The following is a 22,831-nucleotide window of genomic DNA, read 5'->3' on the forward strand; positions in this document are numbered from 1 at the left end:
AAACTTTGAGTCGAAATTTATCGAACGTGTAGTGTTGATATAACATCGTTACATTATTCATGTATAGAGTAGATTGGAGTTATAGTCTGTACGTTTGTATCATGTATGACGTTATGATGACGGAATGTAAGAACGAATGATAACTATTTCATCAAGTCAATCAAGTCATAAACTTTTCAATTTTCATACAAATCATACAATAGTCAATACAAATCTATAAACGCTAGACTTTTTGTGACCGAAACAACACCTAATCGTGATTTTATCATAATATTAAAACAGCTGGAAAGTGTGCGTGATCAAATGAGTCAAAGTAAAATTAATTTGGTAATTTAATTATGTGAATACTTTCTCTTTACGAATTGTGTTGCGACATCAACAATGGATCGCTTTACACCAAGCAGTATACTTGTTTCTTTATCTTCAAATACCTCAAACGGAACCGATGATGAGGGTTGTATGCTTCTAAATCCGTCGCAGAATGTGATAATTACTGGTGCGTACAATGGTATACCACAGACCTTGATACTAAACTTGATATCGTGGAGCTGTTTAATTCTATTATTTACCGTGTTACGACGCACCGCATGGAATTATGGACGGATGGCTTTAGTGCAGCGTTCTAAAAGTCGCTGGACAAATTTATTCTACCGAGGTGGAGATAATGACGCATTAGTGGAGAGACGAAGAAGTGCCGATGAGTCGTTAAATATCGATGAAGGATTTTTCACTTGGCTGCCTGCTGTATTTCGTCTTACTCGCGAGCAAGTACTTGCCAAGTGTGGACCAGATGCTGTTCACTATCTGTCCTTCCAGAGACATGCAATAACGCTTATGTTTATTGTCACTGTGGTCTCCATTGGAATAATTCTTCCGATTAATTTCCAAGGGTCAGCACAACTCGATGCCAGTACATTCAGTCGTACAACATTATCCAATATCAATGGTAGGTCCTATTGGTTGTGGGTACATACTTTGATAAGTATTATGTTTCTACCAATCTCTGTATTGATTATGAGAAGATGTACAGGAAGAAAACCAGTACCTACATCTATGACAGGAACAATTATGATCACAAACATATCAAAAGCTGACAGAAATGAGGCAACAATAAGGGCATACTTTACACATAACTTCCCACATATTCAAATTGTTGATTTGCGCCTTGCTTATAATATAAATAAATTAAATGAAGTACAGGAAAAGAAAGAAATGGTGACAGAAGCCCTTATTTATACTGATACATACTTCAGGAAAACTGGGAAGCGAATAACAGTTAAACCAACATTATGCGGGCCAGAATTGGATGCTCTAGAATATTACACTAATGAAGAAAAACGATTAAAAGATGAAGCAATTAGATGTAAAGCTATTGTACTGAATGATCCCTTAGGTATAGCTTTTCTAACTTTGCCCTCGTATCAATTAGCTGAACATGTTATTAATCACTTCAGCTTACACCGTGGGTGGGTTCTTCAACATGCCACCAACCCATCAGACATTATTTGGGAGAATTTGTGTGTGCAGCCTGGTGTCTGGTATGTTAAGGCAATTATTATCAACTTTATTCTGTTTATTGTCCTTTTCTTCCTAACGACACCTGCTTTTGTTGTTAATCTCATAAATACATCAATCGCTAAACCAGAAACTCTAAATAGAGTCAGTAGTTTAATCTTCGAGTTTCTTCCCACATTACTTCTGTGGACCATGGCAGCTGTGATGCCGGCAATTGTGGCCTTCTCGGACAAATTCCTTTCACATTGGACCAAATCCCAGCAAAATTATTCTATAATGACAAAAACAGTAATGTTTCTTCTACTTATGACTTTGATTTTACCATCATTAGGACTTGCTAGTGCTGAAGCATTCATGGCGTGGGCATTGCACCATGAAAATGATACAATGCGCTGGGACTGTGTTTTTCTTCCAGATAAGGGTGCACTGTTTGTTAATTACGTAATTACCTCTGGCTTCATAGGTACTGCGCTCGAACTTATACGATTCCCTGAGTTATTTCTATATGTCTGGTATTTATTACAGTCAAAATCGAAAGCTGAGAAGAGTTATGTCAAGAAAGCTATTTTGTATGAGTTCCCTTTCGGAGTGCACTATGCTTGGAGTTTGGCAATTTTCTCTATAACTATGGTCTACAGTTTGGCCTGCCCTTTGATAGCACCGTTTGGGCTTATCTACTTCTTGTTCAAACACATTGGCGACAAGCATAATTTGTATTTTGCCTATGGACCGTGCGATATGAGCGGGGTTGGCGGCGGGCGAATTCATGCAACTGCTGTTAGATTAATTCGAGTTTCAGTGTTGCTTTTGCTGATAAGTATGGCGGCTTGGGCTGGCCTGCGAGCAGGTTTTGAGGCCCGAACGATAATCTTGATAATGGCTTCAATTGTTGCTTTTGGGACATTCCTATTACTAAGTCCATTTCCTAGCTGCACACCTCCAGCGCCTCTCCAAGAGGAATCTAGTATGAGGTTTTCGGAGTACGTTGCTCCGGTTTTAACTAAGCCGCTGGATTCTCCGCCCACTTCATCGCCTTCGACACCAGATTATGGCGCGTCATCACCAGTCGTTAATCTATCTTACAATCCAGACCCTATAAACATATAGATTGTTTGGCTTAATAAATTAATGTTTGGCAAAGTCATATCAAGAGATAAAAGAATATCTTTAGATATCGATCGCGGTTTTGATATTGACAAAAGAAAAGTATTTATAGCAATGTAAATAGGTATGTTACTAATGCAATATTTTTATATTATAATATATTCCTAGTCCTTAGGATATTTTGAAGGAATCTGTATTAACTTTACTCTTATAATTCGTTGCCTTATTCATATATTTATTACTTATTTTTGCTTTGTTATACAACTCACAAGCAAAATTTTTGTTTAGCGTCCAAACGTTCTGATAACATGAATTCAACGCTAATTTATTTAGTTTAATTGTCACATTATGGCATATTTATATGTAAATAATAAACTTTAATATTGTGATTTTAATGGCTGTCTAATTTCGAACACTTGATTTTGTTCACAGATATTGTCATGTTCAATTGTTTTTGTTCCATTGATGTACATTTATGTAGTTAAATTTTACAAAATAAATGATAATGTTTATGTTCAAAATTGTGGTTTCATGTTGTTATACATGACGTGTGCGCAGATCCGCTTTATCATTTTAATCATTGGTACTTAGTAATTTTAATATGTTAGTCCAATAAATGATAAACATTATAATAATGACGTAATCAATTGAAAATAATTTTATAGGTCAATTAATAAAACTTATTCCATTTTAATTTTAAAATAATTAAAATTTACTTTATAATATAATGAGGCTACTTATAAATGTTTATAAAATAATAATTTAATAATTTTTATTATTTTATAAATACTTTTTCATAATGAAACTTCTGTTGGCCGTGATTATTTGTTTAACATAAAACCTATTAGAACATGTTCTGTTTTAAAAAAAAAATACTTTTAAATAATTTAATTATCTAGAAACCATACCAATGAATAAAGAAACCTGATAGCTTTAAAGGAATATTTTTATCGTAACTGCAGATAATAACAAAGAACTTTTAATTTAGAATATAATATTTTATACAAGTGCAATCAATTCGAAACCATTGTGCAATATTGAATTCGTAAATATGTTACGTTAACTGAACTGGTTTTCACCGCGAAATTATTTGTACCTGTTTTTTAACTTAATGTAGGAACTATGTATTTGTTAGATAATGCTTATCTATTGTATTGTGTTGAATTGGAATTTGAACATTGAGTTAGAAGGAAGAAATTAATAATATAGTACAATTCTGCAAATAATATTGAAATGTTTTTATCTCAACAAACAAAACCATTTCCATTATATATTTTTTTCTGTAGTATTTTCATGAATCATATATGTTCAAATCTTTGTGCATGTTTTTTTTTCTCATAAAAATTGACAATTGAGACATTACTCAATTTATATTTACAGATATTAATTAAAATACAATTTATCATATCATAGATACTGTTTATTATTACTACGGATCGATTTTGCTTTTTAAATTATTTATGGCTAGCATTATCCGTTGAAGCTTCAACTAATTTATTTTTATAAATTTCTTAATTCTAATAAATTTATATACCTACTTTTGAGATGTAGGTAATAATTTATTCTAATTAAAATTGGTCAAGCCGTTTTCGAGATATCGCTGTCCATCATAGAAAGGAAGACCAATGCGTTGATTATAGAACATATTCCTTTTATTGTCTCGAAAAACCAGTTTTTCTTGAATGAATAATACAAAAATAGATGTTGACGTAAGCTCGTATTTGATCAATAAATATATAAGAGGAAACTAAAGCTGCTTATTAATTTACTAGTATTGCTTGATTAATACTAATTTTTACATACCTACTTATATTGAATGTTTTTCCAACATTTGTGTCATCGGCCAACTAAATATTTTTTTATAGAAATGTTTATACTTTTAGCCCTCCTAGCCCTGGCAGCACTGATGGGTTGGATGTATAAGTGCTGAGATTTATCGTCTAGAATAACGTGCTTAGGACGCCTACGAGTTGGATATGAAACCTCTAAAAGGCTAAGTGTTTGCTCGCTTTGGGTGTCCATGACATTGTTTTGAATGTCGACGCTTTATCGACATCTTGTTTGGAATGGGTTATAAAGTGGATCGTGTATAATTATATTAATTGAGAAAGATACTTGATAGCATGATTCAAGTTTGCTATGTGTCATCGCGTTAAAACTATGCAGAATATGTAAATACTAGTAAATAAATTTTCATTGTTGTACCTACTCGTTTGCTAGGTACTCAAATAACATATTTTTTACAACGCTGCAACAATATATGTCCCATATTCAATTAATGATTATTTGCTTAGATACATCTATACTAATATTATAAATACGAAAGTAACTCTATCTGTCTCTCGTCCTTTCACGGCTACTTATTTAAATCCACACCTGACAACCAAACGCAAGAAAAGTGTGGGCGACAACTAGTAGGTACTTTATAACTTGTTAAATTATAAATTTTAGCATTCAGCATTGTTGTAATATAGCCAGTAAATAATATATCTATATGATAAGTACCATATTGGAAATACACCACCCAGCTTTAATTAGAGACTTATGAACTGGAGACTTAAAAAAAATTATTGAAATTATGCTTTAAAACGAAGTTGTGTAATTTTTCGTTATAAGTTTTATATTATATGTAAAATACGCATCACGTGTCATCTGCGTAATGAAACATCTCGGGAATCTCTTTGCTGGTCGCCAATTCTATTAAAAAATTATCATTTTATCGTAATTGATTCGAAACTTTATCGTTTCCGTTCACCCGTTTTCCTATCATAACAGCGATCCGTTTGCGTTTCGATCAAAGTTAGATTATATAGATATATTTCGATATAATCGGGAACGCATTAGAACCGGTATTAATAAGTAGAATTGGCCCTTCTATTTTGTGAGGAAATAGAATCGGGAATGTTCCATCATTTTATGTTAGTAGAATTGCCTACCAGGTGCCATTCAAAGCCGATATTCTTAAAATTCGGGCCAAACACTGATCTATCTATATTATAAGGGGTCATTTTAATTCGACTTGAATGTATCTTTTTAATTTATTTCTTATTTGTTTGTATCAATGATTACCTTATCTATGCATTATTAAACAGTTTGAACAATTATCATATCTGCTTCATTACAACAGCTCAGATGTGAGATGACCTAGTTCATAGAACACGTGGATCTCAACTGAAGGTCATGAGTTCAATTCCGTGCAAGAAAATTAACGTTTTCTATCACAAGTAGGGCTTATAGTTCATTTTGTGCTTAACGGTGAAGGAAAGCTGCATTTTTCCATAAGAACCAGCTCTGTGACTCGGTTTCACATATTATTTCGTTTTATTACAGAATAAAAAAATCATTTACCGGAACAGAACTTACTTAAAATAGAAATCAAAATATTCTTTATTCAAGTAGGGTTTTACACATTTGAATGGTCATATTACAAAATTTTTTAATACATATATATGTATTAAAAAATTTAAAAATTCAACTGAGGACTTGTGTGCTCTAGCGAAAACTTACCTGGATAAATCCTGGAAACCTGTTTGAAAAGTTTCATCAAAATCTAAAGGTAGATTTTACGCATCTCCATAACCAAATATTCCAAGGCGACCTTGGTTTTCTCTTCACAGGCAAGCTAATCGTTGGATCACCACAACTATCTGCCGACTACACCTTAGACATACATACATGTACTCCCATACATCTTTGTGAAATTAGTCAGAGATCACTCGTTGTGTGAATGTGGCCTAGACGAAGGTTCCTTATCCCATATACTGTTTTCTTGTCCCAAACTCCTACATCTTGTATACGACGTTCTCCCTCCTAAAGCCCCTTTTGTAAATTTTTATGTAAATATATTGAGCGTAAAAAAATTAAGTTGTAAATATTTTTTGATTGTTCTTCTAGGTTATCTTATTAATGGTTTTTAACAAACGATTTGAATTTATGAACCGGCTAAGTAAAACATATCTGGGGAATTTTATTATAGAAACAAATATCTTGCCCTAGAAAGGAATTTGCGACGTCAGTAACTCACTAGACAGAAGGAAATAGTTAATTTGAAAATACAAAGGAAATATGAGTCATAGAATAAATGTATGACTCTTGTATTTATGTAATATGTATTTGTTGCCTTGTTTTAATTTAATATGAAGTTACGATCATTACTAATATCAAATGCTCACATACTCTATATCTATATTCAATACAATGTATCAGTTAATGATATCTGTAGGTCTTGATATACCTACGTTTTTATCACTTGGTTCGTGGGATCAATGGCCCTACTCTGATTCAATATAAACAAAAACAATAATTTCTATTCATATAACAATAACAACAGGAATTTAAATAAAATTCTTGGGTACAGGTCTTCGTTTTCGCATCTGCAATCTCGTTCAATAGCATTTTACAATACTGATGTAAATAAATCGTTTAGACTCCAACAACTGTTAAACAATAGTGAAGTCGTAATAACTTTTGTTTTGTTATCACTACGAAGCTACTGTCTTGTTTAACTATTAAATACGCTTCATGCTGGTTATTACTACAGAGTCCTCAGCCATAGAACCTACTATAAAATAGCATTTTGGATAACTGACATAATAATATTGTTAAAAAATTACAGCTTAAATAGAAGCAGCTTGTGTCATCCGCAGAATCAGCAATAATACATTCGTTTCATTTAAATCATGTGTAATACCTATTAAATTATGAGTTTCGTTATGGCTTAGTCCACCAGGGTATCCCGTGTCACCCACTCATGCTATTATCAAACAGAAATACTTAATATTGTTGTATTCCGGTTTGAAGGCAGATAAGTCAGTGCAACTAAAAGCACAAGGGGACATCCTTTCGTAAGAACTACATATCTCTACAAACCTTCGCTATACTTTAGAAACCGTAGACGGGTTTAAATTTAATTTTCTAGTAATCGTTCGTTTATTCAAAGATCCCGCACCATTACCACAATTAGAGTGGCTGGTTCGAACGAAGTATATTTATGGTTACGAATTTTTTTCGAATTTAAAAGACTAATAATCAATTTATATTGGGAACAATATTTAAAATCGCAAATGAAAAAAAAAAACAAAAAGAATTATTTTAAAACTTTACTCTAATATCAAACGAATTTGAGACTATGCACGAATATTATTTTCCTCTCTATAATTTTATCTGTTACTGCAGTTCTATTTTTAAATATACATATTTTTTTGTGATTAATGGATAGTCTTGACATTTTCATTTAGTTTAATCGAAAAAGTTTGCATATTTATCAAATATATTAATTCGAAAGTAATCCTGAACTTTGTTACAGCTGATGGACTGTATATATTTTATCAATACATTCTAAAGAAGGCAATCTGCTCGTTTATGTATTGTTTAGAGATAGTTTACAAAAATTTTTTATGGATTAATCAGCGTTCAAATCACTTCAAACATTTTTGAAAACATGCATTTTGACAAAGACTTTGTCAAATATCAATAATGTTTATTTAGTTTTTTTTCGTAGCTATCGTAGGGCCAGGTGGTGCCACTGCACCATAAGTCCTAATCCATAATTCATCTATTCAAAGCTTTGAATAGAGATGACTTATAGATTTAGCCTACTAGTGATAAGTTCAACTCTCCTTAAACTGTATCCTATTTTTCAGTCCTATCTATAATTTTGAAGGACAATATACGTTAGAGGTTGTGAGGGCCCGATTCTTTTTCTATACACCGGGGCCCTTGCCGAACTAGCTACGCCACTGGATATACATCAGAATATGATAAAACAAAGTAATTACTAAAAATCTTGAGCAAACAAATGAAACTAAAATAATAATATTGGTGCCATAACTATGAAGACACTAGCTTTAAATATATACAAATCAGCAATAATATATACAAATAGTATTGTTTAAATACTAGTTTTAAAGTAAAAACAAATAATATACAAAATCTTATAAATTATTCTTTTATTGTTCATATAAATTAATAACAAATAAAGATGATACGGATGAAAATAATGAGAAAATGAAATCATTTTACAGCTTAAGTTAATCCAAATATTCAACAAAATGTTTTGCAAAGTAGAATATAATTTACTATTCCTTTTATTTTATGCTAGCTGGTACTCTGCATGTCCTATTTTATAAGGTTTAATAAAACAAACAACATTACTAAAGATTTTTTTACTAAGTTACTAATACCTAACTAATGAGTCTTTTTGGGTTTTGAGAGCTTCTCATATTTGCTCTTCGATGAGAACCAGAGACCGAATGGAATTGCAAGAGATGGCAGAGTCATAACAGCGAAGGCAGTCCAGTCTAAGATGTGGGAAGAGAATTTTCGGTCATAATCCTTGAAAGCAACAATTGTTCCCTCTCCTGGGGCACTGCTGATTGCGTATTGAACCTGGAAAAAAATTATACACATTGAACTAAAAATGTATATATAATTATATTCTGCCCTACAGTGTTCTTATATTCAAAATGTTTATTTTTAAAGAAAACTATGTTTTACTAATTTATACTTATTAAAAATCTGGCTAAAGTCATAGCAAATAGACATTAATCTTGCTCAGATTAATGAAATTTTTATATTGCATATAAAAATTTAAAAATGACAAAAAAATTTATAGGGAAGTAAAAAATTTTTCTCATTAGCTTCCAATATTAATTAAAACTGTTTCATTTAAAAACAAAATACTGAATATGAATTTCCTAGTATTCCTTGATATACATATATGCACACTAACATAAAATATTTGTATAACTTTAAATAACAGTCAATTTACATTTGCACTTTCACTTGACTGTTAATTAAGATTTGAACAAAAAAAAAAACTGTACCTCAGCAGCATCTTCACTTGGCTTGTATGTGACTTCTGCTGCTGTGAAATTGAAGTATCCATATCTGTTGGATCTTACTGTGACTACATGAGACACATTGGTCTGTGGAGCTATCCTGTCGATCTGGGCGTTTAATTGTCCTCCAACCACTGTAAACACTTCTGGGTGGAATCCATTGTCCACGAGCTTCACATCCACAGCTGGTGCTGTTCCCACGTTAAACAATGTGTATTTTATTAAAATATCCATATTCTCTACCAGGTATTTGTTTAATACTTGTTTTGAGATAAGAAGCTTTGCGAGCGATGGTTCTTCATCTGCTGTCGCAGCCGCAGCGATGATCACAATCAATGTTAGTAATTTTGCAGCCATTGTGTCTGAAAAATTAGATTTTAATTATAAAACTGTTCAGTGAGAAATCTTGAAAAAACACAGTAAGGAATATGAATGAAAATTTAACTGTATTATCTTAGAAATAGCCGAATATAAACGGATATTATGAAAGGTTAATATTATGTAAAATTTTGTTTGTATTACCTTATAGTTAACTAATAAAATGAAAAATTAATACAACTTTCCAGCGACGAGAATAGTGAAATGTTACGAATATTGACAACTGGTCAATGTACGTGGCTGACGTTTCACTCCACGCGTTCAAATCATTGCCAGATATTTGAAAACATTTAATTATACCGTTAAGGGTACATCCATTAAGGTAGGTTGGTTGAACATAAATTTCTTTTAAAACAGTAAAATTTATTTTCTTATTTTTAAAGTAACCTTACTTTATTAATTAAATACTCTTCTAATACTAAATTTTTTCATATAAATGTAATTTAAGGCTAATATTGATCGTAACATCAACTATTATTTTGAACGCTTCAAATAGTAGTTGTCAATTTCTTAGTGGATTGTATTGAATTCGTATTTTTGGTGAAAATAAATGGATTAAAAAATGTCTAGTTTTAATTAGTTGGTGTTATTTAATTACTTAAAAGGTAATTAGTGAGCTATAATATTAGTTAAACTATGACAGATAACGAAGATGTTAATAAAGAACCCGCTAAAGAACCACTAGACGACGAGGCTCTAGAGAAGTACGATTAACTTATAATTTCATGGGTTGTTTTTTATTTTTAGTAAAAATAGTTTGTTTATTGTGGTAGTATAAAGTAGTTTTATTATACATTGTTGTCATTATAACGACAGTTCCTTTTCACTAAATAAACAAATAATCTTGTCCTGATACATCTTCAAATCCAGTTTTGTTTAAATGTCATTCGTTAACAATTTTATTCATATTTTAACATTATTGATTTAGTCTCGACATACATTATTAGTAGCATTTAAATTATGTAAAAAAATGGCAATTTTTGTATTTTTCAAAGACATTAAACATACTAAACACAATCTAGTAACAACTACTAAAATTTATAAAATTGTCATGAAGTTTTATTTCAAATTTTTTAAAAACTATATTGTTGACAAATTTTCTAGTAATATGGTCAATATTTAAAAAATGATACATGTAACAAAGTTTTCATAACTATATTAGCCATACATAGTGTAAAGTTTGGATTCCCGGGTTAATCTGAATGCAATTTATTTTTACAAAAACCTATTTTATATAATTAAGTTCTTTAGTAAATAATCAACTTACATAAAGATAATCACAGTAATAGTAATCGTTCCATATGTCCAATAAAAAATCGAAAAATTAATTGCTATGATACAAATTGATATGTGCAAACTTTTCCACTCATGAATTTGCAATAATCATATCAATTTTGATAATTATTGGATATGTCATTTAAAATAAATATTCCGCTCCATCTTCATTCGACTATGTCTAGTTGGTCATATATACTGGCATCATTTACCCTTTAAATGCCTAAACTTAGATATTGGCCGAGTCAGTTGCCACCACTGTAAAGGGGTAATATATTATGCATGTATAACACAAAATATTATATTTTGCTTCATAGTACTGCATCTGTAGCTGCAGTTTCATTGATAGGATATCAATAACCAAATGAAGAAGAAGAGTTCTTAGTGGTAATAATTTCTGTACCATATTAAATTTATCTGTAATAATCTTGGATAGCAGTATTGTTGTTCAAATAGAATGATTATTAATAATTAAACTTAACTATTGATCTCAATAATAAACACAAAATGAGTTATTATTAATTACTTCTGTCATTCCTGTATAAAAGCTGATTATTTTAATTAAGTTAAATCTTAAATTGATAATTTAATCATTAAATTACTCATCAGGTTAGCAGTAGAAGAACTCCTACGAGAAGCAGTTCAAGGTGCTGCAAGGGCTGAAATAGTTGGTCCCTCAGGTTGGATAAAAGCACCACAGCAAAAAACTAATAAACGATTTCTAGTCAATACCCTTAGACATGCTGTGAGTTCCAATAGATCCTATACAACACGTAGTACTCATAGAAATACATACAATAAATCTCCCAAAAATGACCGGAAACCAGAACTCCCTATCAAAAAAGATAGATCAAAAAGAAAGTGTTAATATGGCAGAATATGATGTTGAAAGTATAATAAATAAAATTGTTAACAACAATGAAACAAATTGGACACCACAGGAAAAAATGCCACTAATAATTAAAGAAATAGATCAACTTAAATTAGATGTAAGAACATATTTAGATAATTGTGATTATGATGTAGCGGCTCTATTAAATGAAGGCGCTGAATTATGTGCCGATAGTAAAGCTTTAGTTAATGAAATGGAAACATGTAAAAAGGAAATTGAAGATGAAACAATGGCCGAAATTCTCAAGTCTCTCGAGAGTCATGACCAAATTGCCAAAGAATTACAGTCTGTCAATTATGCTATGAATATCATAGTTGACATTATAAAATGCAGTGAATATCTAAGGGAATTCAATGAAGGTAGAGAAGCACAAAGCTATTCAAAAGCCATAGAGGCCGTTGATGACTTACTTGAGTTCATTGAAACAGCTGCGGATGGTTTCAAACAATTAGAAGTTTATGTCAATACAAAAAATACAGCCAAATTAATTTTCGACACTCTTTTGCATGATTTGAATCAAGAATGGAGCCGAATGGTATCATTTAGTTGCAAGCCTGGACCTCGTAAAACAGTTTTTAATTTCAACATTACATTAGACAATTCAGAGGCTTCGAAAGATATTCTAATCGCTCTAGACAAAAGTAACGGTTTGGTTCATAAAATTTCGGAGTTCGCTGAATTTCTTAAGAGAGAAGTTATCATAGAAATCTTAAAAAATGACAGTTCATTCTACGCAGAAACAGAAAACACGGCAACGGTAACGATACATCATAAACAAAATCAATTGCCTCATTACCGTGTTCCAATTTCAAACATAAGGTTATTGTTTCGTTTTCTCAACGATAAATTTAAATTAAAATTTAAAAATGATAAAACTATAATGAAAATACTAGGGAACTTTATAAGCAAAGACATTTGCGATATGATGATAAAATACTGTTTAATACATACTATACCAAATAACATGAACGACCTCCAATGTTATACCAACATAACAACAGAAATACAAAATTTTCAAATTTTTCTAATAGCTATAAAAATATTTCCCGAAACAGGCGTAACACTCTTGAAATACATGGACGATATTGACGTTTTATTTGCATATAGATCAAGTGAACACTTTTTGGACACAGCAAGGACAATTATGCTCAAGGATTTAAGTGTAACGATGTCTATCGGTGTCGAAAAGATTCCAGAAGAATCTACGCCTTCAGAAAACTTTTCGGGTGATAGCCATACAGCGGAAGCCCTTGAAATATTTGGAAAGACTTTACCGCATAGCCTGTTCTATTTTCCAAGATGTATGATATCCAAAACCGCACAAGAACTGTTAGATTTAGTCTACGTTATAATGGAGCAAGCTGTGCAGTGCCAGGGAATTGTAGCTAAAAAAATGTATTACACTGTAAGATTTATATTTGAACTTTACGATGCGGTTGTTCCTTACAGCCATGAAAATTATTTACAGACAATCCCACAATATGTCGGTAGGTTGTATGAATTTATTTTATTTAAATTAAGCGCATTTTTATTTAGATACATGTGTTTCAATTTGCATTTCTTCTGAAAGTCACCAACAATTATATGTTTTCATTCACGAAGGCGCGAAATTTACATTTAATTAATTATTATCCGCGCTTATTACTACGAGTGAGTAACGCTCATACTTACGAGTGTGACAGAAAAACACGGCAAAAAAATGCGGATTAGAGTTTATTTCTTAATTTTATTTTTATTAGAACTCTGATTCGTGAGTGACCAGATCTATATACGAGACACTATAATAGGTTTTTTTTAGTTATTCTTTAATTTTTCTTTAGTTTATTTACAGCTTTATAATAATAATTAAAAATACTTATTTTATAAAAATTACATTATATTTAGTAATGTATTTTTAATATTTGTTACTTATATTTCAGCTTTATTCCATAACAATTGTATGTACCTTGCGCACAATCTACAGACCTTGGGTGATAAATGGTTGTGTTTGATGGAAGGTCAAGAATTAGGGTATGCAATTGGATTCATAGACTTGGTCCAGAAACTCAGGGAGTTAGGCTACAGACATCTCGCTATGCACATGCAGCAACAGAGGAAACAAATTCTAGACAATATACGTTCTTCAGGTTAGTTTTATATTTTAAATAGTATATAATGTAACGAGGAACGTGTCTAAAGATAAATATTTACCTACTTAGAAAAAATAAATGTTACAAATATTTTACAATATAAGCAACAGTGTGAAACATCTAACGTCATGTCACGTGGGTCAAAACAAACAGTTCATGGGTCAAACAGGTCACGTGTCTTAACACTATCTATACTCATATAAACTACAAGGACATAGGTTCCTTTTTTTTGCCAACCACTAAAACGCGAGTGACTCCGCGGCTGACAACCAGTATGATACAATGATAGTATGAAACAACTTATGCGATGCGGTGAACTGACTGTGCGACTACAGTGTTTTCGATGTTTCACATCTGCCAGGCGACCCGCAACCACTTATTTCTTGACTTCATATTTATCATTTTCTTGAGCTATTCTTTTCTTGAAAAAGTTTTGGAATTTTCTTTCATATAATGCCTTGCCTTGTCTGTAAGTTTCGGTTGAAACGTAGTTTTTTTACATCAATTATCAAATCAATATCAACCTTACAATTAAACTATAAGCCTAAAAAAATTTTAACAAACCAAAAGTTCTGGATATATATTTGTTGATATTTCAGATTTAAACTGCATCGTCGTAAAAGATGTACTAGGTGAAAATGCGGAAGCAGCGGTCAGGCAATGTCTTAGGCAGCTGCAACTATTGAAGAATGTCTGGATCGGTGTTTTTCCATCCAATGTGTTTACGAGGTAAAATATTTTATACCAAGAAAGAAAAGTGTATCTTTTACTGATAATTATTATGACGAAGGAAGGCGAAGTTTGGAAGAACTAAAGTATCCGTCACGAGAAGCTATAAATTATGTAAACAAACATCTTTTACTAAGTAAACATTTTATACTGCGAGATAATAATAAATTGACCATATTCAATCGACATGAAATATAGACGGGTTATATGAAAGTAACAACCTATTTAATTTAGTCGGATCATATTTTAACGACGCAAAGCGCTATCGTTTGTGTTTTTTGGTACCGGAACGCGTCCGTCGCAGGGATTGTAAACTATCGGGACGCCATTTTGAAATAAACGCGTCTTCGAGTTTCGAATGCGTACGAGTTTGTTTCATTGCTTTGCATATATCGCGGATCTGGTTATTGTTAATTTTACTTATGAATCTGACGAATAATTATTCTTAAATAATATTTGTTACTTAATAATTTATTAAATCTTAAACAAATTCATTTTTTTTTGTTGGTTCAAATGTTGTGAACTCTTTTGTAAAAAAGTGTGAACACTTGTTTACAAAATTTATAGCTTCTCATGACGGTTACTTTAGATATATTTATTTACATTACAAAATAAATAATGAAATGAAATAAAAACAACGAAAAGTGAAGTGAACAGTTATACATTATGTAAGAAAAAATAAAATGGAATAGCAAACTGAACTATACACTACATTAACATTTGTATCTCTAAGAAAAACTTTTTTTTTTAGATTAATGGCAACACTAGTGAATATGTTCGTCGACGAGCTCATACATCGAGTGTGTACCGTTGAAGACATATCCATGGAGATGGCCACTCAGCTCACTGAAATGTACACACTTGTAGTCCAAAAGACACCACAGATGTTTCAAGTATGTTTATTTCTAGTATTAATTAGTAATCAATATTTTTTACGAAATTAAGTATTTAAACAATGTATGTAAAAGGTACTACTGGTAAAGGCCTCTGGTATCCATTTAAAACGTATAAATCTTTCGCCTTTTTAATTATGATACTTAAATAATTTTCTTTTTCAGAATTCATCAGATGTTGAGAAGTACGTTAAATCGTGGGTTAAACTGCAAGAATTAATTTTCGTTCTTGGCGGCTCACTAAAGGATATAGAAAACCATTGGAAAGATGGAACTGGTCCTCTGGCAGTGAACTTTGAAGTCGAAGAATTAAGAAGTCTCATCAAAGCCCTATTCCAAAACACGCAATTTCGCGCCAATTTATTGTCAAAAATAAAATAGTGTTGTTTTATTGTAGTCACTATGTTTAATATAATATTATGTGTTTAATGGTTTTTGTAATTTAAATATAACCCTACAAGTTTAATGTTTCTCCTATAATTTTAGATTACAGGTTATATGCCTAGGCCGTCTTTCACATTCTAGGTACTTTCTTTAATACAATGGTTTAAAATACTTAAGAGTATATTTAATATTATTTCTCATATTTGCAAACCACTCAACAATGAACTAAATCCCGTGTATATATCGGGCTTCTATTTATCATCGGGCGTAGGTGTGCATATTATTATTTACGATGTTGTAAATGGTGATGTAGTTAGGAATGGTAGGTCTTACAAAAAAGTAAATAATTATTTTCGTAGATAATGATCTACAGCTTTTATGGTAGCACTCACCGTTTACGAGAAAATTGTAAAAAACTATACTTTTGACCAACCGGTAGGTACGCTAAGACCTGTTTGGTACAGAATTCTTCCTTATTTCTACCAGACTAAAATGTCTTAAATTCTTTGTCGAAATTGTATATTCTTTGTTCTGATAAAATGTAGATAACACATTCTTGAAACTGATCTTTAAGATTTGAATATTTTAGAAGCTTGCAACTCTGATCGGATCTATCACTTAAGTGACAGAATTAATTTAAATGTAAAAATTGCGAGACAAAAATTTTATTTACATTTTTTTAAATTGCAGTTAAATAATTAATAGTTAATAGTAAAATGAAAATATGAATGCAATTAAATTGTTTGTGCAGCGCAGATATCCTAGCTTCCTAGTTTATCGTACTGCCACTACAAAAAAGAAAATACATGATCCCCGAGAAGAGGAAAAGTTACCAAGTAAAATCATTACTATTTATTTGACTTTAGATTTCTTACGAAGATTATTTACGAATTTATTCGTTTTAATTCCTTCGAATAATTTTATTCTCTATTTATTTGTAGGTTATTTTCATTATTTATAATGAACGAAAATTAACTTTAATTGTAAATATTACCGACACATTGTTAAATTTAATGTTTACTTAAATGTTAAAATATTTTTTTTAGTTTTTCAATATCCAGTAAGCAAAAGTTCTGATAGAAGAGTTTATGTATGGGGATTAGCAGAAACTGGTGCTCTCGGCATACACATGCCGAGGAGCAAAAAGACAGGCAAGAAATCTTACAGAAACAACTTTACCTTTGTCACATATCCAAAGAGATCTAGCTTTTGCGAAAGATTTGATGTGAGTATCAATAGACAAGAATTATTGGATATATTATTGAAAGTATTTATATAGTTCATTGCAAAATAATTTATGCTACTTTTCACCAATGAAAATCAATAAATATCAAATTATCAGTATACTTTTGTCATTAAGTGTTATCAAATGTAATTAATTATCAATACAATTTTAATATATAAAATACTAACAGAGTTTCTATTAATCTTGGCTTAAATTTATAAAACTAAAAACCTATGAACATTATATAAATTTACATTTGAATTTACTCGCTGACACTGTCATTAGGAAAAATGAAGTTGATATAAAGTTCACTCTATTTTTGCATCTTGAAAGTATTCTGAATAATCATAGTTATATTATAATAATCATACTATGTCCTACGTAACATGGTTGCCTGGCAGAGATCGCTGCTTAGCGATAAGGCCGCCAATTGTATATGTATGTGTACAATAAAGAAATAAAATAGTTTAATAATAGACATTAAAAGTATGTCTGTTTCTTTGTTCACTTTAAGACAACTTATTACAAAGTAAATTAAAAAATTGTTAAAGACCATCTGAAACATACTATTAATATTTCAGGTCACAAAAATAGCTTGCGGTTATGGTTTCACAGTGGCAGCAGTTAAAACAAGTGAGCAGCACAAAGTTTTTGGGACTGGCATCAATACAGATTCACAGATTGGTTATCATGCACCTAGGATTGGTAAACCTTTGGAGATGTTGCTAAGTCCTGCACCTATTTATATACCATATACTTCATTAGAGACTAAGGTAAGAGATAAAATCATAAGGTAAGGATACCTATATCCAATTAATTCATTTGATATTTGCAATGTTACATTATTGTGATATATTTTTTTTTATTATAAACATGTTATGGTAGACACAGTATATGTGCATGTAAATTCTTTGACTAATATTTTGTGTAAACATTTTAATATTTTCTATTATTATAAGATTGGAATATGTGCTTAAGACAATACTGTCTCTAGATACATATAATGTGCATAGACAAAAATAATTTGTTTTAATTTATATTTAAATAAATTTACAAACCTTGCTGGTTTAACCCTTAAAAGAGGACAAGGTCTATATTAAACCTGAATTCATTATCTTTTAGATTACAGGACTAGCAGCCGGTAGAGCACATACTCTTATACTGACTGATAATGAAGGTGTTTATACATTAGGTAACAATGCATATGGACAATGTGGTAGAAAAATAAATGCTAATGAGGAATATAGAGGCAGTATGGCTTCCCATAACATAAAAAAGCTAGGAAAGGAAAAAATTGTTGACATTTGTTGTGGACAAGACCATAGGTAAAGTAAACAAGATGAAACAATATTTGTTCATTTAACAATTTTACTATAATATGATAAGCGCACCTGCAATATTGCAGACATTAGATGAATGAGAGATGTTTAAACATTACAACTAAACTTGCGAAAATTCTGTCTGTGTTATGATTTGAGTTACAATTACAAAGAAGCAAATGTAACAAGATTTATACAATAGGATTCAAAGTTAAATATAAATTAATAATGTTTGTCACTTTCAGTCTCTTCATCACGGAATCAGGAAACGTATATTCATGTGGGTGGGGAGCTGATGGTCAGACAGGTCTTGGTACATATGAAAATCAAGGCTTTCCAGCTGCTGTTAAGGGAGACATTACTAGTGAAAAGATAGTCAAAGTTGCTTCTACTGCTGATTGTGTACTTGCATTGAATGGTAACTTTATATTTGTATAAAAAATTGAATAAATTAAATTTTAGTGAACTTCATTAAAATAACTTAGTTAAGCAATTTATAAATGTATCGTTTGCAATGGTTTGCGTTAGTATGATTAAGTATGTGTGAGACAACTAAGGCAGAAAAAATATACAAATTAGATTGTTTCTTTATTTTATTAAAATGACAATAATTTACTGTGGTGCATGCCCCACGCCTTCAAGGTTGAGTAGAATGATACACTATTGTTAGATGTAACAAAAACTAAACATTGTTTATAAGTAAGGCTGTTTAGTTAAGTGGTGAGGTTGATATTTTGTTTTATTTTTTCCAGATAAAGGTGAACTTTTTGGATGGGGAAATTCAGAATATGGACAGGTACCAATGGCTACAAATCAGCAACAAGTAAACATGTCATACGCCTTAGTTAAATTTACCAAAGGCTTAGGAAAGATTGTAGATGTAGCGGCTGGTGGTTCCTTTTGTCTCATATGTAATGGTAAGTGATAGGAACTATATGGTAAAATACTTATTATATTTATATATGACAGAACAAAAAATATAGTTTTTTTTTTAAGACAAACATTGTTAATAATAATTATCAAAACTAATGTAATACCAATGATATGAATAATATTGATTGTTCTAGATTTTTGTATGACTTGATTAATGCATTTTTTTTTTTAGAACATGGTGATGCCTTTGTTTGGGGCTTTGGTTTATTAGGACTTGGACCCAACGTGCAGCATGCTAAAGAGCCCAAGCAAATACCAACACCACTGTTCGGGAGGAATGAATTTAATCCCGAACAAATGGTGACAAATGTTGCATGTGGTATTGGACATTTGGCAGCAGTAACAAATAATGGAGATCTTTACATGTGGGGTAGAAATAGACATGGCTGTTTAGGCTTAGGCCATGGGAAGGATCAACATTTTCCTCTCAAAATAAGTATTGGTGCTCATGTGTTGTCAGTGGATTGTAGTGTTGATCATACTATTGCAATGTGTCAGCCCTTTACATAGTCAATGTTTTTATATTTATTTAAGATAGTTATTTCTATATAATAGATAAAAGATGTAGTTTTATTTACACCCTTTTATCATTTTACTTCATCTTCCTTTCCTTCATCAAATATTCTACTGCCAAATGGCTTATTGATTTATTCTGGTTTGAAGGATCTGTGAGCTAGTGTTACTGCTTTTACGAGGGACATAACATCTTAGCTCCTGAGGTTGGTGGTACATTGGCTATGTAAGGAATGGTTAATATTTCTTACAGCACAAGCGTCTTTGGCAGTGGTAAACTATTTGCTCATCAGTTTTTGTATATTTAAGAGAAAAGATCACTATATAGATACAATTGCAACACAGGTTAAAAGAAATGTCTTTACATAGTCCATTATGTTAATTAAGCTTAAACATTTATTTTCATGATTATAGTATGGTGAAATTGTACAATACTATCTATAGTCCTAATAATTATACACCAAATATGAGAGTATATAACATTGTATTACACATTACTTAGACAGTTAATTTTACTCAAAACTTATTAAAGATTTTGAAGTTCAAATTATTTTTAGTCCTTGTTTTTTTATATAACACAACTCACAGTAAGTGTTCATTGCAACTTGAGATATTGAAGGAGAAAGCTGCAACACAAGTATCATACCAGTGCTCCAAGCTTTCCACTTCAATACCACATTAACTATTGTTTGCACTCGTCATGAAAGGGTTCAAGCGTGCGGAAGTCACGCCAGGCTGGGGGTAACATGGAAGTATGATGTAGATGACATCCACATCGTTTACATGGCTCACTGAAAAGGTTTACGTAACTGTGGAGCCAAGTCATAAATGATCGGACTGCGAGCTCAGGCAAAGTTGGTGAATAAAAGTGTAACATGGCAGCATGAGCATTTTCAGTAACTTTTCGGAAAACATGGTGTCTGGACTCCGTCCACAAATCAAGAGTCTCGCCGTAACCTTTCACCATCACCCATTCCATTAGCAAGCTTTTGAAAGCAACAACAGCTTTTAGAACATGGCTTAAATTTATCTGGACGACAGCATTGCTTGCAAATGGGCGTGAAATTGTGATTTTCATATCGTTGTAGGATCTATCTATGTTATTTATTACATTGTCTACTTGTAGCGGGGCTACGTTGTGGTTACTTTGCAATTTACCGCGACGTTTGGTGCTTCCAGAGTTAATGTACGATCGTTTTAAGGAATTCTGACTCAGCAGTGTATGCGCGAAGGAACTGTATTCATGAATTTTGTCCGTCCATTTGTAACTGTTTACTAATTGAGTGTATAATGCTTGTCGATCTTGTGTTGTTTCCTGACTCAAAAATGTCGTGTTTCCCAGGTTGAACGGTGCAGTAGGTATTGGTAGCCCATTAACAGTTTGTTCTAAATCTCGTAAATTTATATTTACATTACTTAAAAGTTCTTGAAGTTCTACCAAAAACTTGTCTTTGCCGTCTTCGCCGTGATCGGCTCTCAGTCCATTTGATAATGTTTCAAATACATGACTAACGCTCGAACGAAGAGTTCTCAGCGAAGTTAATGCTGAGTTAAGTTGATCTACGTTTATAGTTTGATTCATATTAACAAACTTATAATAATTCTTTATTGTTTTCAGATTTACCAAACAAAACGCACATTCTTTCAAAACTTACTAGTCAATTACTCTATTATATTGTCTATTTGACATTGACAGTTGATTTTTTAATTAAGGTTCGTATGGTAGGAATCTGTACTTTACAGTCTTTATTTATATTAAATAGGTACACTGTTACGTTTCAAAAGAAAATTAATTTGCTCATGGTTTTTATTAAATTTAGTTATCTTATTATTTTTTCTAATAAAATATAAAGTCTCATCTTTAAATGCACTTACCTGTTCTCATACAAAAAATTATTAGTAATTATATTTAAAACAGGAAATAAATAAAATTTCTATATAAAATTGCAAAATCTATTGCAATTTTGTACTGGTTACCGAATATTTTTTATATAAAAAAATATAAATGATACATTTAATATACTTTAGTAAGGTCTAATAACAAATATATTAATAATTATTTAATTAATATATATATTATAACGTATTTTAAATAAATATATTTGTTGTTTTTTAAAACAAAATGAGTTATGATCATTATGTTTATTTTAATACGGTGAAACCTATAGAAATCAAAGAAATAGCTCGAATGCAATTTTGTGCGCATATAATTCTTTGCATGACTGAAAAAAAAAAAAACTTAAAAGAAAATAACCTTATTTTTTACTTAAAAATCAGTCCACATGACTGAATGACATGAGTTAATAAATAATATTGTATTTATAAGTTTTTGGACGTTGAAATACCCTAGGAAATAAGAATACCATTTGATTTTACCCTCGAATTTAAAATAATTGAGCACTCTAGAATTATTAACCAAGTCCTTAAATTAAATATATACAAATATGAATTAAAAATAGTTAGTGTATAAATCTTGACAGCGTGAATGGAGGCAAGAATGCTAGCAGCATTTCCCCTTTGAACCGCAATTCCGATCCTCTGGGAAAAAACGAGCCAGTCCATCTGTCACCAGTGGAGGCAATAAGGCGAGGTGTTATACTTTTAATGAAGCTTTTTGCACTACTACTCTAAGGTCCAACTGTTTAAGAATATTATCCTTTTTCGCAGGGAAACAAAGTCAGTCCATCAGGTCTCATCATCACG

At 31.2% G+C, this 22,831-nt stretch overlaps 5 protein-coding genes across 6 annotated transcripts; 3 read left to right on the forward strand and 2 right to left on the reverse strand.

Moving 5' to 3' along the window:
• The first annotated feature begins 150 nt into the window (after positions 1–150).
• Positions 151–2,854, forward strand: LOC125064589 (CSC1-like protein 2). Its single transcript, XM_047671715.1, has one exon. It carries the CDS (start codon positions 382–384, stop codon positions 2,620–2,622), a length of 2,241 nt encoding a protein of 746 aa, XP_047527671.1. The 5' UTR covers positions 151–381; the 3' UTR covers positions 2,623–2,854.
• A 5,687-nt stretch (positions 2,855–8,541) lies between these two features.
• On the reverse strand, positions 8,542–10,104 carry LOC125063857 (translocon-associated protein subunit beta). Its single transcript, XM_047670529.1, has 3 exons — positions 9,981–10,104; positions 9,444–9,820; positions 8,542–9,006 (listed from the first exon to the last, which is right to left on the reverse strand). The coding sequence occupies exons 2-3, from the start codon at positions 9,813–9,815 to the stop codon at positions 8,806–8,808; spliced, it is 573 nt and encodes a 190-aa protein (XP_047526485.1). The 5' UTR covers positions 9,816–9,820; positions 9,981–10,104; the 3' UTR covers positions 8,542–8,805.
• A 239-nt stretch (positions 10,105–10,343) lies between these two features.
• On the forward strand, positions 10,344–16,183 carry LOC125065989 (centromere/kinetochore protein zw10 homolog). 2 transcript variants are annotated; one of them, XM_047673865.1, is made up of 7 exons: positions 10,344–10,540; positions 11,429–11,498; positions 11,721–13,490; positions 13,923–14,129; positions 14,732–14,861; positions 15,613–15,754; positions 15,920–16,183. In XM_047673865.1, exons 3-7 carry the CDS (start codon positions 11,924–11,926, stop codon positions 16,133–16,135), a joined length of 2,262 nt encoding a protein of 753 aa, XP_047529821.1. In that variant the 5' UTR covers positions 10,344–10,540; positions 11,429–11,498; positions 11,721–11,923; the 3' UTR covers positions 16,136–16,183. The 2 variants fall into 2 exon arrangements, with proteins under 2 accessions (XP_047529821.1, XP_047529830.1); XM_047673874.1 differs by lacking the exon at positions 11,429–11,498 and having other exon boundaries at positions 10,350–10,441.
• A 573-nt stretch (positions 16,184–16,756) lies between these two features.
• LOC125066194 (RCC1-like G exchanging factor-like protein) lies at positions 16,757–20,170 on the forward strand. The gene is made up of 7 exons (XM_047674170.1): positions 16,757–16,974; positions 17,185–17,363; positions 17,945–18,136; positions 18,486–18,688; positions 18,928–19,100; positions 19,435–19,599; positions 19,788–20,170. Exons 1-7 carry the CDS (start codon positions 16,863–16,865, stop codon positions 20,123–20,125), a joined length of 1,362 nt encoding a protein of 453 aa, XP_047530126.1. The 5' UTR covers positions 16,757–16,862; the 3' UTR covers positions 20,126–20,170.
• On the reverse strand, positions 20,028–21,778 carry LOC125066202 (mediator of RNA polymerase II transcription subunit 27). The gene has a single exon (XM_047674183.1). It carries the CDS (start codon positions 21,708–21,710, stop codon positions 20,811–20,813), a length of 900 nt encoding a protein of 299 aa, XP_047530139.1. The 5' UTR covers positions 21,711–21,778; the 3' UTR covers positions 20,028–20,810.
• Between the last annotated feature and the right edge of the window lie 1,053 nt (positions 21,779–22,831).

The sequence above is a fragment of the Vanessa atalanta genome, chromosome 1, assembly GCF_905147765.1.
Source record: "Vanessa atalanta chromosome 1, ilVanAtal1.2, whole genome shotgun sequence".
Taxonomy (NCBI): domain Eukaryota; kingdom Metazoa; phylum Arthropoda; class Insecta; order Lepidoptera; family Nymphalidae; genus Vanessa; species Vanessa atalanta.